This window comes from Achroia grisella, unplaced genomic scaffold, assembly GCF_030625045.1.
Source record: "Achroia grisella isolate CSIRO2021 unplaced genomic scaffold, CSIRO_AGI_Agris_v1 utg114, whole genome shotgun sequence".
Taxonomy (NCBI): Eukaryota; Metazoa; Arthropoda; class Insecta; order Lepidoptera; family Pyralidae; genus Achroia; species Achroia grisella.
Window position 1 is genome coordinate 1,569,404 of NW_026712585.1, and position 15,821 is coordinate 1,585,224.

Sequence of the window (15,821 nt, forward strand, 5' to 3'; positions counted from 1 at the left end):
AATTCACACAGCGCCATCTAGACCTAAGTGAAGCTAGCTAAAGCTTGTGTTATGGGTACTAGATAACTGACACAAATACATAGATTTTTTTTTTCGTAAATACATACATATGAATAAATATAGAAGAATAAACCTACTATTGGCCCGTAAATTAAGAACAGGTCTTCCTTACCAATTTCCTCGCAGTCCAAACTTCTATGATTAACTAAGTTGTGTTATGAAGCGGTTCCGAGGGTGAGTTGAGGAGTAGCACCCTTGCAAATATGTAAAAATTGTCTGTCAATTTGTAGGTTTAAATTGATTTCAATTCATTTTTAAAACTATATTTTGAAGATAAAAACTACTCAGCTGGCTATAGTATGGTATGGTGTATATCTCAGCTTATGTAAAATCGCTCGATCAATGTTTTCGATCAGGAGCAAAAAGCCTCTGTCTCGAAGACTATATGAATTAGTTTACTTCCCCGGCTCGCGTGATCTCAACGCTCGTGATCAAATATTTTGTATTTGTCAACTTCTCAGTTTTAGTATGTAATATTATATTATCTGTGGTTTTAGTAAACATTAATAAGCATAATTGGTCGTAATATAAATTGCGTACCTAGTTATATAATATTGAACTAAAATTAAAATAACCCTGAAATGTATTTACATAAGCAGAATTAGTGCGTACGTGATGTAGATTTAGACACACTATCTCCTAGATATAGAACTAGAGACCTAATAGTAATAGTCTGATTGGGGGAAAGGGAATTGTTAGTAATGTGGACTAATAACCACAATAGTTCAGGCTGAGATAGTACATTACTAGCAGTAATGTACTATCTCAGCTTGAACTCGACACGGTTCCCTCTAGAACTTATTGTGATGGCAACTGAGCTGACATTCATTTAAGAGGAATGTATCACGATAGTTTCCAGGAGGAACCGTGGCTAGTCAACATTACAACGTAGGTACATTGTTAGTAACGTGTTCACTAGCCCACATTACTAAGTCCCTTACCCTCCTTTGGTCTGGAGTAAAACTAGTTAGAACGTGACCTACAATTACGGTTTAATCTAGACCTAGGTTATCCTTGAGTTACAGTTGAATTTAGCTAGAATAACCGTTGTTTACAGTTTACGTGAACTTGACGAAAACAATAGTGGGTCAAAGCATAAGTCATAGCCATTTCCTTAATGATTTTTAAATATATTTAAATGTATGATGCTTAGCGTCTTACTGTGAAGCATATTATTACCAAACTATCATAGTGGAAATACCGGCCCTAAATTTAAACTATATAAGTTTTCCTATCGCGGTTGCAGATACCAAGTAAAAATGTGACAACACGGCCTCCTAACAGAAAATACTCATATACCTATAATATTTACCGATACCTACATTTCTACGTCCATAGCGTTCATAACAACCGGCCGCTAATATGTTTGTTTTCTTAGATTTGTCCGCTTTCAAGTTATCTGAACAAAACAGGTAAGTTACGTGATAAAATAGCTATTTAATATTATAATTGTATAAATAACATAAATAAATACAAATTAGCATATAGCTTCTTTTTCCAGTACTATTAGAAGATTATTAAAATTTAGATTTTAATTTTTTAAACCTTTAAAAAAGGACATGTTTTAAATGTATGTAACATTTAAAACATGTCCTTTACAAACACAACAAATAAAAAAATAGATATAAAGCTTTCGGCAATTGATTGTTATTTAATCTTGTGTACATTTAAAAACTAATTATCACATATGCCATAATTGAAGAGTATTCGTCAACAGTTTTTATTGCGATTTATTAATGCATTGAACTCCGTATTCAGCCAAGCATATTTAAATAATTATGTACATATCTATTGTTTTTTTAGATAATGATGTAATACTGACTCTGCTTTGACAATAGAATATGCTGGTAGGACAACACTGGAAGATTGTTATTGTGATTGAACAAGATGAAGTTAAGTAAATAACCGACTATAACTACAACTTTGTAAAAAGGTTTTTCGAAGTTTGAAAATTGAAAATTTTTAATTGAAATATTGAAAAAAAGTAGTTACTTTAAGTTTATGTTAGACCTAAAATTAATATTAAGTAAAGTCATAGTCGTAGGTACGTCACTAGTCGTCGTAGGTACCTGTTTTTGTCGCTAAACAGATTATTTAAAGGATGTGTTTTGGTTGTTTGCTTATTGAGTTAAGTACTAAAATATAAGAGACATATCTTCGTAGTCTTACAGAAAGACTGCGCATGGATAATATCCCAACTGTCACGTGATAACGTGATGTCCGTAGTGCTGATCATACTCGTATATACAACGGTTACCACTTACCTTAAACAAGACTGCAATAATATATAACCAATTTAGCAAACAAAATAAAACTTCAATAAACATTTACTACTTTTAATTATTTATTTCTTAAAAATACTAAATTGTGGACACTTATTTTATTCTAAAATAGATCATTACAGATTTATAATATAAATATAATTAGCTACCTTAAATACATCTAATTTATTCGCTATTGTATACTAATTAAAAATAGATTGGAATGTTGTTTCAGAAAATAATACATAGATTAAAAATAATATTGTAAAGCATAATATATTTACGCCAGAAGATCAGACCAGTATAAAACAAAATTCTTGCAATCACTTATCGAGTAAGAGTGACAAAGTTCTTAAAAGACTTTTACCTCCTCTTAAAGGAATTTATGAGAATTAATGTTTACATTTGCTTATATTACTTTCTTATATCAAACTCGGCAATTACTTACTGTGTACATACGAGAAAATTGGGAAATTACACACCAATAATTTCATATTATAAATAGAAAATGTTCAGCTATTTTTACATTTACAAAACCCACTATTAAAGCAGTAAATCACTGAATACGTTGCGATATTATGACAATACAAGTATTTTATAAACATACTAACTATTGCTTACGACTTCACGTGCTTAGAATGAGTAGTCCAAGTGGTCTATTTCATATTTTCATGTTACTCCTTACTGGAAATTGGGGTACCTACTGATTGATTACTCATACATATTTCATCCCCCATTACACCCGCTTGCATATTATTTTTTAAGATAAAGATAGATTCAGTTGCGAAAATGCAAACAGACAGACACTTTAGCATATTTATATATTAATATTAGTATGAATTAAAATATGGCAAGAACACTAGATAATAATATTCTACGTAATTACTATTTAGTGATTACTAATACTAAGTTAAAGTTGTCAATACTATATAACTATAGAATAATGTGATGTTAATAAACTTACTGTCTTAACCTAAGCTTTACACGATCTATAAGAAAAATAGTAATAAAAAAATACTGCATAAATTGATATATGTAAAGTAATACAAAATGTTATTCTCAAATAAACTATTATTAAATTCATAATAAAAAGATACGCTTCAAAGAAATCAATAATTTTAATTAGATAACATTTATTTAATAATTCCAATATTACCTGAAGTCTATGGAAAATAATAGTTTACTTATTATAATGAATAATTATCTTACAAATAGACAATATCTCTAATGTTTTCGAATAAAAAAATACAATAAAAAGAAAAATAATAATGAAATTTAGTTAACATGTTTTATTTTTTCCAATTATTTTAATATTGAATGAAGTCTATGGAAAATAATAGTTTACTTATTATTATTAGTAATTACCTTACAATTACAGTATTTCTAATGTTCTAGATCAATGTTTATAATTCTAAGTTGGGACAAAACAAAATATACATATTATATTTGATTATATAAATTATTATAATTACGTAATTGAATAAATAGCAGTTAATAATATTATTGCCATTTACAAAAAACAAATAAATTGTCTTTCCATATAATAAAATAAGTGCTATTTATTTATTAAATTATAATAGTACGTTATTTAATTTAATTAAGTACTGTTTGGAAAATTTTATTTAGTCACCGAGTAACCAACTCATTATTTATAGATACAATAAAAATGTACTAACAACTATTTGTTTAAAAAAAATATATGGCTCACTTATGGCCGTAATATTTAATTATAATAAAAAAAAACAATAAAAAATGTAACATTGAGTATTACACTTATATTAACTAATAATAAAGCTAAAATATTTACTTCCATACACAGGAATGTAAAAGCTGTTTGCAGTCATGAATGAAAATATAAATAATTATTAGACAGAAAAAAAGAGATTCGTTGAACAATATATTGATTAAAGAATCTCTTGTTATCTGAAATACATGGTATATCATGTATTTTGTTTAAAAAATAATCATTTTTCTAACATTGACTATAAAATAAAAATATAAAACTTACTTACGTTTTTAAATACTTACATCCGATACCAATTCCAATTTAACAATAATTTCTTATAGAATTAAAGTAACTAAAAGAAAATTAACAACATAATCAAAAACATATCGGTAAATAAGCGCAATCACTGTAAAATATATCAATATTTCATGAATTGCTTATTTAAAACAGAAAACTGTTTCCTTTCATTATTGTATTCACTTCACAAAAGTGCTGGTTTAGTTGCATGCTCTATCTTTTTGGGCCAGGGCTTACATAACACCCGGGAAGAGAGCCATTAAAGATTTTGTTACTTTCTGGTATATAGTTTCTAAATAATATTATAAGTTAGTAAATGTACAACAATCCATTAACATTACAGTTTTAACCAATTACCAAAAGATTTCAATTCCACTGTATAGTTGAATGTATGATACGAGATAACTTCGCTAAAACTTAATAGATATCTATAAATTTTATTTAAAAAATATTTGGATGGATATAATTATTACAAAATAAAAAAAAAACAAATACCCATTAAGTTTGGACCTCTCTGTAGCAGGTCAGAATTAGTAATCATTTTTTAAATAATAAATAATAATTTTAATATCAAACGTTTAATATAATTATTTATATCTAGATATATGAATATAGACAGAATATCAGGACGGATACATTAATATAATTGCACTTTATGGAATGTAAATAACTTTAATAACCTACAGATCAGTGTTGCCAACTTTAAAACATTAGGCCTCATGCGAAGTAGTAAAAAATCTATTATATTAGCTCAATTCTACTCTCTAACGTCATATAAACCAAAAAGTATAAATAAATAAATAAAAGTAAAACCCTGTAAATAGTATTTTCTGAAATAAAAATGTATAACAAAATTTTAATTTATTGTAATTTTAATTATGTAGTCTTACTGAAAATTTCAGATTCAAAATTGTACACACTGATTGCAAAGTCATATAATTTTCAATTTTGAGATTCATAAAATATTTGTATTTGCAATCAGTTTAACTAGATTAAACGTTTTGCGCATGGCAAACCTGTTATTCTGGTGTAAAATAAGCCACTAGGCAAATACGTACATAAGTCACTAGAGAAACATAAGCAAACAATATCTCCTATCGGATATCCATCTGTAAATTTCTGAGAAATCTACAAAAAAAACTGAGATTACATGAGATTCTTTGATTAATCAGTCACTGAGGAGAGATGTTTACGTTTAACATAAAGTAAAAATTAAATCATACTAACTCTAAATAAAGCTGTATTTTTTTTTCGAATTAATGTCTATATACTAAGACTTATATGTCACGGTAGGTACATTCGTGTACTATCGGCCATTTATTAGTATATTTAGCAATTCCAAATCCTCATAATTTTAACAATTAAAAAATAACAGTAGATACTTGTCAAGTGGTTAATACGATAAAGTATGCCATTGCAATCGGTCGCTAGAAGAGCTAATGAAATGTTTACTTACGTAAGTTTAGTTAAACTTAATTTATATATCTAATTTAAATTTGTAATTTGTTTAAAAATAGATGTTATAAATAAAATTATGCATAATACATTGTTATATAAGTAGGTATGTTTTTAAGAGATGCTAATAATATCTCTCGTATTTATAAATATTATTACGGTTATTTCACCAACGCTAAGCATTTAAGCATTGTTGTTTATACTGTTTCAGATACAAGCATTATAAGCATACACGTGGCAATATGTATTTAAAACATACTTTTAATGTTGCTCCTCCTTTTTTGAAGCCGGTTAAAAAGACTTGATATTTTAATATTATACATTAGTTGCATTAAATAATATTACTCTTACAATGATATGGTCATTGGTTATATATAATAGTCCCATACCTACAAGTTGGAGTAAATTCCTATAGATTTTTTTTTATATTCTTACCAAGTGTGAACAATTTTCAGCCGGTCTATTCTTGTAAACAATTTTAATAGATCAATATTGGAATTTGCCGTTATGCGCACTTTCTTATTCTTCACATGTACACTCATCAAATGACATTGTTTTGTTTTAATCTATTCCAAGAGCGGTACAAAGTGTTATTGGATCAAAGTTCATTTCTTATTTTTAAAGGTCTTCTACATCAAAGTTACACTCTGCAGATTTTGCCAAGCCAAAGAGGAAATGCTAAACACATAAACACATCTTATGTGGTTGTGACCCATGCATAAACCAAATATCTCCTTTGGAAAGTATACACTCTATCCTGAGAAGAATAAAACCATAGCTCCTAAAAATATCCTTCATAGCGAACTTTGAAAAAGGCGAGCACAATAGATCTATGTAGGTTGCAGCGCAGGTTTAAAGCACATGACAATAGTTCAGACCCCTAAATAAAAAAAAATCACTCAAGACAGTCATAAATGTTTTACACTGACAATAGTTTATATATAAGTATATTATTGTTCTATTCAACAAATAATTAATTATGACAATCTCTGTATATACGAATGTTGTATTCCAGGAACGGTATCTTATCTTCCACTGTCAGGTTGCAGATGTCCTGTGAAATAATAAATAATTATACCTTCACGATTGTAAACCAGATGAGATAGGTAGAGGTATTTTTAATAATTGATAATGGAATGATGCACCCAATGCGTTAATTGTAACACTGGAGCATGATATGGTCAGGTTAGTTATCCATCGTAACAATTTCAGCAGGAATGTATCATGATGGTTTCCAAGGAGAACCGAAACTTTGAATGACATATTTTTTTATATTTAATCAAAAGCTAACTAAAAACAAGTTTAAATTTCTAACTTTAAAAATGACGATACTTCCATAATACCTTTCTTCACTGTGCGGAATCGAACCCGAGATCATCCGGAATAAAGCGATATGCTTTTAGCGGTTTACCGCTAGACAACTGAGGCAATCGCTTTATATTAATTCACCTAGCTATAGAGATTTTGGACGAAATTTTATACCAACCTCAACGGGCATGGCGACAGCCCGTATTCTCATGAAGCTGTCAACGTTACAGTCAGTCCGTAGAGGCATCTTGGAGGTCCACATGTCACCATTGGGGACCAGCTTGTGGCACGCCTCGTGTTTGCAATTATGAAGGTCACAACGTCGGAATTCCCTGTGACTCGACGACCTGTGCCATGAAGTACTTATTTCATAAATACATTTCCCGTATCCACTTTTAAATAAATTACAATCATACTAAAATTAGTATTTACAATATAACCTGACGGCCTCGGTGGTCTAGCGGTTTAGCACACCGCCTTACTTCCGATGGTCGCGGGTTCGATTCCTCGCACGGCACAAACATTTGTATTCATAAGTATGATTATTTGTATCGGTCTGGGTATTTTCTATGTATAATATGTTTGTTTGTTTGTTTGTAATTCTTTATTGTACAAAATATTAATAGATACATATGTCTTATAAAAATAAATAGATGGTACAATGGCGGACTTATCCCAAAAGAGGGATTTCTTCCAGTCAACCTTTGAGTGACTGAAAGGAATTGTGGAGTGGTGGATATAAGTACAATAAGAAAATACGCGTCGAAAAGCAATATGTATAAAAATATCCTACAAGAAATAATAGTGAATCTAATAATAATTTTAATAGAAGCATAAATAATAACAACAAAATATAAATACATAAACATATATACATATACAGTTATACACATACATAAAAAAAAATAAGAGAAAATATTATAAACAATTGGAGTATTAAAAGAGCGCAGACTCGGAATGACCCCAGAGCTTGCAAAGGCGTCTTTTAAGGGTGCTAGTCGAAGGCGATAATTTAATCTCTGTAGGTAGTGTATTCCATAGTCGGACAGCTTGAACAGTAAAAGATTTAGTGTACCGGTGACTAGTATGAGAAGGATATGTATGTATTTACGAAAAAAAACATATCTATGTATTTGTATCAGTTGTCTAGTACCCATAACACAAGCTTTAGATAGCTTAATTTGGGTCTAGATGGCACTGTGTGAATTGTCCTGAGATTATTTATTTATATTTATTTATTTAATATGTTCCTATAATTGGTGTTTCTAATGATCTAGATTCTTTTGGAATAATATAATAATAATAATAATCTTTATTTAATTCAGACGGATCGTTACAATATTATTTATACAATAGGTACACTTTCTAGACAATATCATTTCAGTGTTTCTGTGTAGTCCTGGCTTCTAAACTAGCAATAGCTGTATGACAGAAGCCAGTTCCTTCCCATTACATGAACTTTTATCTTAGATTGATGAAAACTATTATAATATTTAAACTCCTTTCCTATATTATTTCACTCACTTTAACATAATTAGTCTCAAGCACTCTAGTTGAGTTTATTTCCACTTTAAACTCAAATAAAAAAAAAAACAAATAAGTCACCATTTCGGAGGAATAGCATATCATACTTCCCGTAATATCTCAACCTTTAACTGAAACGCAGCATTAAAGGAGCGACAGAAGTAGAGGAGTAAGAGATATACGCAAATGAGTTGGTATCAAATCAAATCAAGTTAAATTTGTTCAAATCAAATTAAGTTTTGCGATAAACACAGGTTGAGTTGTGATAGTGAAATATAATGTCCCAATAAAAAAAAAAACATATACATATCCAATGATGCAAAACATAATGTTTTGCCTAATTGGATATGTAGTTTTTGTTCATTATCAAAAACATTTTCGGTCAATTCAACTATAAACAAATTATTGCATTTTTAGGTACTTAGAAAATAATTTAAAATGTAGATCATTTGTGGAGTAACCAATTATATACAAAGTTTTGAGTAAAGCGATTATTAGAACCCTAAGGTGTCAACATTTACAGGTATATTTTGGGAGCTCTCTTTTTTATGTTATATCTTTAGACTAAGTTACTCGTTTAACTATATATAATAGAGGTGAGTGTTAAAATTTTATAATTAAAATTAAAATAAAGTACTTACCTGAACGTTATATCGATGTTCTTATAATTTAAGCAGTGTGACACCCTTACGGTGTAGTTGAATGTGTGCGACATCCTTGGACAAACGGTCTCCACGAATACGGACGTGTTTGTTATAGTTTGCCCGGATAGTACGCCCACGCTTACCTTGTCGCATTCTGAATATACTGTAAATAATATTTATTATTATAAAATATAGCTCTTCCTGGAATTTAACAAAGAAGTTAATTAGAGAATTTCTCTAAAATAAAAGTAGCCTAAGTTACTCCTATTATATCAGCTACCTGCCAATAAAAGCCTCGTCAAAATCGGTCCAGCTATTTCAGAGATTAGCCGGAACAAACAGACAGACAGACAGACAAAAATTGTAAAAATGTTATTTTGGTGTATGTACCGTATTTATCTTCTTATTATTATTACAAACAGACACTAAAATTGTATTTATATGTATAGATAAAACATACGACCCGCCCGGTTTCATACGGTTGCAAATTAAAGTAGGAACTCTATTTTTCAGATGAAATACAGCTACTTTTATTTGACGATAAAGTAGCTTTAAATAGGTTTTTAAAAATTGTAATAGGTTTTTTTAGTTCAGCCAGTACAGTACAACTAAAAATAACATCTGAACTATTAGCATATTATATACTTATAGCGACTTAAATTATAAAGAAAGAAAGAGAGAGAGACTTGATTTTATCCATATTTGTTTGTAATAATAATGACAAAAAAACCTACAGTGTGTATACATAGATGGACTATATTTTAAATGAGCAAGGACGCGAAAAGGATCTTATTATAATACAAGTTAAAACAAAGAAGAAAATGAAATACGACACTTTAATATAATAGACAATTGAAAAGGGGTGTTAATTTATTTATATATGTTGATTTTCTTGAATAAATTTTCAATTAAATGTGACAAACAAACTTTTGAGAAACTTACCATCTTCACTAAAATTTTCCTCCGAGCTACTCTTCAAAACCTCCTGATTAGTTTGTCTCGCGGTCCTCTTCACAACCCCAAGAGCTTGGATTAAGTCCCTTTTCATTCTAACACTTTCCGTTCCATTCTGCTTATTCGAGTCCAGAAGATTGGACTCTGCTATAATTTCATCGTGCAGTTGACTCTTAAAAGAGTCGTTGTCATTTTTGAACGTCGAATGATTCTTCTCCCCGTCTCCTAGAACTGGTATGTTGGGTAATTTATCTTTGGGCAAGGGCTCTAGTGGTCTGGCGAAGGTTTCGTTCAGTTCTTTATCTGGTTTTGCTCTTTCTAACGGTTCTTGGTTCTCGTACGTTTGTGGTGTATCAAGACCGCATGATGACTGTGGAATAACATCTGAATCAGTATCAAGTAGAATAGAGTAGATTTTTAATAAAAATCGTAGTTAATAGAGATAGTAGCTAGCTTCTGCCCGTGACTTTGTTTGCGTGACCAACATAAATAGTTGTATTATGTAACTTATATCTCCCATAACTATTCTTCTCTATCCCAAATACTACCTAGGTACGAAATTTCATAATTAATAAACTCTGATTCGCATAATATATGGTTGACTGGTACAAGATGCCGTAAGGTGTTATGAAATGAAATATAATAAAAACAAATGAGTATTTATTGCCCAAATGTTATGGTACATAGTATGTGTTTTTTAAATCTTTATTAGTTTCACACAATTTATCATTTCTGACATGTAGCAGACAAATGTAAATATTCTTATAAATAAACAGTCCGCCATATGTAACTTTACCTTGGTATTACATGCATTGAACTCATATAAAATACAAATAATAAGTATTTTATGACAATAAATATATAAAATAGCATCTAACAATGAATTAATATATTTATAAATATATACATATATCGCAATGATATATATAAAGGGATAATGAAACCAAAGCATTTTTTTATATTTATTCTTACCAATATATCTTGGATCCATCTAGTGACACGCTTGAATTCCTTTTATATAGCAGCATGAAGATATTACATTCACATTAAGTAAATAGTTAACATTAATGACTACAATACTGTATGGGGTGAACAGAGATATTTTTGTGTCCGATTTTTACGTTACATCAAAGCTTAATGCGGATTTTAGTATACTAAGATTTCAATTGACAATTTTAACTGCATTTATTTTATATTTTTATTTATGTAATTGGAATTGCAAAACAAAATGACGTGATGGTAAATGGTGACCGTCGGCTATATATATGAACAAAATCACGGAGTTCACTCATATTTCGTTTGCATCACACTTACTTGATTTATCATTATATTTTGATTTATCAATTATTTTATATTTATTCCAATAAGCTATCTTATATATAAAATAATTGAAGAAGATATTGAAATTTTGTAGCGTAATATATCTTCTTCAACATCTATTTATAACCTAAATGTTAGGGGTAGTCCACCCCTAATTTTTTTATTTTATTATAAGGCAAAACAACGTTTGCCGGGACAGCTAGTATAAATGTAAAGTTTCAGCAAAATCCGTTCAGTAGTTTTTGCATGCAAGAACGAAAGATTAACATCCATCCATCCACCAATACTCATAAACTTTCGCGTTTATAATATTAGTAATATTACGGCGATAACAATTAAATATACTTTGAGACATAAGAAGACTGGAATAAAAAATAAATGAACAATTATGACCTCACCTGGCACTCGGGATCCAATTCGTTGAGGTTGACGGGGAATGCGCAGCCGGCACCTATCACGTCCGAAGTCCGTGACAACGCTATCAGCTGCTCCAACGGTGCTTGGGATGTCTGTTCTATATCTGAACAAAGTTAAATATACTCACGACTGCAATCACGTAGAGGTAAACAGAAATATTAAGTATAATACAGAGAGATTTCCTTATTACTAAATAAAAATAAAGTTGTAGTTAGTTTTCTTTGGTTGAGGAACAGATATAATAATGTTTAATGTATTCGGGTTACTATAGTTACTACAATATACGCCGCTTTGAATTCTATTATAAATAAGGCGATTGCCATTCGGGCTCCTAAATATCTCGAGGTATGGAAGGAAGACACAAAACCATATGTTTCTTCCTCGTGTTTAACTTATAAACTCAATATTATCACGTCATATACTTTTTAATTGATGAAGTATAATAATAATATCCATGGACAATTTGCATGGCGCCAACTAGTACCTAGGTAAGCAGAGCTTGTGTTATATGTACTAGACAACTGATATAAATACTTTTTTTTTATAAATACATACATAACATATATAAAAAACCTGCGTGTTCAATACCTCTATCGCTTCTTTATGGAAGTAAATAACAACCCTGCATATTTAACACAATGCACATCTAGAACCAAGCTAACAAGAGCTTGCGTTATGTGTACTAAACAACTCATAAGATATTTAAATATTTTTTTATTGTAAATACATAATATATATAAAAAACACCCAGACATAAATTGCAACAGAAAGTATTCCACTCCATACGCCAGAGGTTCATTCTAAACACATAAAATTTCTCAAAATAAAAAACCTATTTTGCTAACTTTCCTTCTTAACTACACTTCTTACGTAATTAATAAACCAAAGTTATGGAGATGTATATGAATGATGGTACGCACTGTTACTAATGAAGTTCTTCACATAGTTCCTTGAGGCTAGCAGTGTTGTGGCGATCGTGTGCGGAAGATCAGTGGGCTGACTGGTACTGTACTCTTGTGTCGTTTTATGAGGTCCTTTCTCTGCCAATAATATTATTTTTATAACAAAACAAAATAATGTAAACTAGTAGGTATATATGTAGAAACTTTAGCTAAGATTGAGTGCGTAGCGGTTTTTATGTAGATTATCGCATGTCTACTATTGCTGTGTATTTATATATTTAAAATAACATTTATTTAAAAGAGCACCACAGGTTTTTTGCTCGTTATTCTTGTATTGAGTCTGCATTCCAAATGAATGGTAAAATAAAATAAAATATGACTAATCAAGAGAGCTTATATTAAGTTTATTTCAATACAGATTATTTCTATTGCTATTTAGAAATTAATTCCTAATTCAAATGATGCCTGATATCAATCTTCTATAGGGAGAACAATTGTTCACGATTAAGCCAGAGAGGGTAAGGTTAAAAGTACGAGAGAGCAAAATTATAGTATACAAGCGACGCCCGCGATGTCGTCAATTTAAGTTTAAAATTGTACTATCTTTGAATGATATATTTATGCATATTTAATCAACAGCTTAAAAAATAAGTATCAAGCTTCCAGCTTTAAAAATGAAGATGTCTTCATACAACCTTTCAATTTCTTTGTTCGCATTAAAAAGTAGCCTATGTCCTACCATCAGGTACGCCATCACCTTAATTATAATACACCTTTTCACAATTTGAATAATTATAATTTCAAAGTATAAATTAAGCAATATATTATGATGAAGAACGAACCTTTCACTGTTTTCTTCACTGTCGCATGTTGAGAAGGTTTTAAATTCTGAAATAAATATGAAATTATTTAGTTTTTATTTTTAAGATAAATAGGATTACACTCTTTTTTTTTAAATAATTTCGTACTATCTACCTATGACCTATTATATTACTTTATGAATCTTATTTACTATTTATATTTTTAATAACTATCTATTAAAATTAAAGTAGATTTGTAAATTTTACTTTTTAGTTATTTATTCTGTAATTTAGTTTCTACTATCAAAACCAGCTGTGTGCTTCATATTAGAAAATCTAACAGCCAGGTATTGGTAGTCTTTTTAAATAATTTTATTAACATTTAGTTAGTATATAGGTAATTTTATTACTCGTTTGGCAATTATTTTTTTAGGAAAGTGTATTTATTATTCATGTAAAACGACTATTCAATATTATAGGGTTCCATAAAGAGTTCAATGCTCGTTTAAAGAAGGAAGTAAGTACCTGTATTTGATTCTGGTCCGGCGGCGCTCTGTGCGCGTTGTTCAAGTTAATTTTACTATAATGCGGGTAGTTTGTATATTTGTCGTGCATCCTCGTCTCCTTCATAGAGAGCAATTCTTGATGTTCTCTGAAGTATAAAGCTGACATCACCACTAAACTGTAAATAAAAATTCAAATGTTAATAGAACCATTAGTTTCTAAAGATATCTAAATATTGATATAAACATTGTTTTAATTGAAAAATTACGACAGGTGAAGATTCTCTCTCACACATTATTTATACATTACTAACTTCTATTTTAATGTTCCCATGGAAATTCCAATGGTTCCAATGGAATCTGTAATATATTTTTATGTTTTTATCTGAAATGGCAAAAAAGCTGACAAGATGGTAAGTAGTAACTATCGACTATGCACCACGGACATCACTCATGAGCTCCGTACTCCGTAATTTGTAATTCGTGCAACAGCAAAGTCGCTCTTCCGACATATAAAGCTTATAAACAATGAGGTGTATGTTAAGATAAGAAATGCAGAACGACACTCACCATACGGCCATAATAAATATCAATATAGTTATAACTATTTGCAGAAACTTGTTCGATATCAACTCGTTGCTGGCATCGTAGGTATTTTTCCTTTGACAACAAAAAGGTAATCGAGAGTTGCTATACGAAAAATCATCGTCATCCCTCAGCCAGAGACAGGAATCCTTCTTCGAAGCTGAACTGTAATTTTCCTCTGGCAACTTTTCTATCCGACTGGAATCCGTTTCTGTATATTTCGGGTCCAGTTTTTCCGTTTTATCTTCTTTGCTGGACTGATAACGGATGCATGTTTTGTTGTAATTGTAAAACTTGCCATATTTAGAGTTCCCTTGACAGTTCTTGCACTGTTTTTTGGTGAAACGTGGCGAATTATGGCTCAGTTTATGGCAACATTCGTGTTTTCGGATATTTCGCGCAATACCTCTAATTGGATCTATGGATATTTTACTATCGCTGTAGTTTGTTCTTGATGTATTCGACATTACTGAGTATCGAGAGTCTGAAAACATTGTTTTATTATGTATAACATGAAAAATAATTTATGTTTATGTAATTGATTTATCTAGTCTCGTCGTAATCGTGTAATCACATGTATATAATAAAATCATAATCGAGCCCCATGTGTACGATAAATAATTATTAATATAATACTAGTGGTCCCCCAGTGGTCAAATTTGACCATGATTAATTTAACATTCATAAGACTATAGACAATAATATTAATCTGTTTGTAATTTGACCACAGAGTTTAATAAATAAAAGAGTATATATGTATGTGTGTCATATACATGGTAGGGTGTGTAATTTTTTTTATTGATTTAATATAATTTATACATAATTAAAAAAATATGCATTCTGCATTCTGTGCTAAACCGCAAGACCGCTGCTATAAATTACATACCATTGCTAACACTCGATCTGGAACTGTCTCTTCGCTGCAGTATACTGATCCGACACAATTTCTTGTTGATCCTTTCAAGTTGGTCGATCCTTGACTCCAAGTTGCCGGTTACTTTGCATAATTCTTTGACTGCTCCTAAGTTTTCCATGAAGATGCGATCCTGTAGGCGAACGCCACAT

The 15,821-nt window shown here is 30.0% G+C and overlaps 1 protein-coding gene across 1 annotated transcript in view; it reads right to left on the reverse strand.

Annotated features, from left to right (window-relative positions):
- Window positions 1-5,819: 5,819 nt before the first annotated feature.
- LOC131850630 (uncharacterized) overlaps window positions 5,820-15,821 on the reverse strand; it is a 54,965-nt gene continuing 44,963 nt past the window's right edge. Inside the window, exons 11-20 of the mRNA XM_059200932.1 lie at window positions 15,643-15,802; window positions 14,742-15,240; window positions 14,194-14,350; window positions 13,711-13,756; window positions 12,887-13,006; window positions 11,948-12,069; window positions 10,218-10,599; window positions 9,273-9,438; window positions 7,286-7,454; window positions 5,820-6,853 (exon numbers count right to left, since the gene is read on the reverse strand). Coding sequence (XP_059056915.1) covers window positions 6,773-6,853; window positions 7,286-7,454; window positions 9,273-9,438; window positions 10,218-10,599; window positions 11,948-12,069; window positions 12,887-13,006; window positions 13,711-13,756; window positions 14,194-14,350; window positions 14,742-15,240; window positions 15,643-15,802 — 1,902 coding nt within the window. The 3' untranslated portion in view covers window positions 5,820-6,772. The remainder of the gene's footprint in view (window positions 6,854-7,285; window positions 7,455-9,272; window positions 9,439-10,217; window positions 10,600-11,947; window positions 12,070-12,886; window positions 13,007-13,710; window positions 13,757-14,193; window positions 14,351-14,741; window positions 15,241-15,642; window positions 15,803-15,821) is intronic.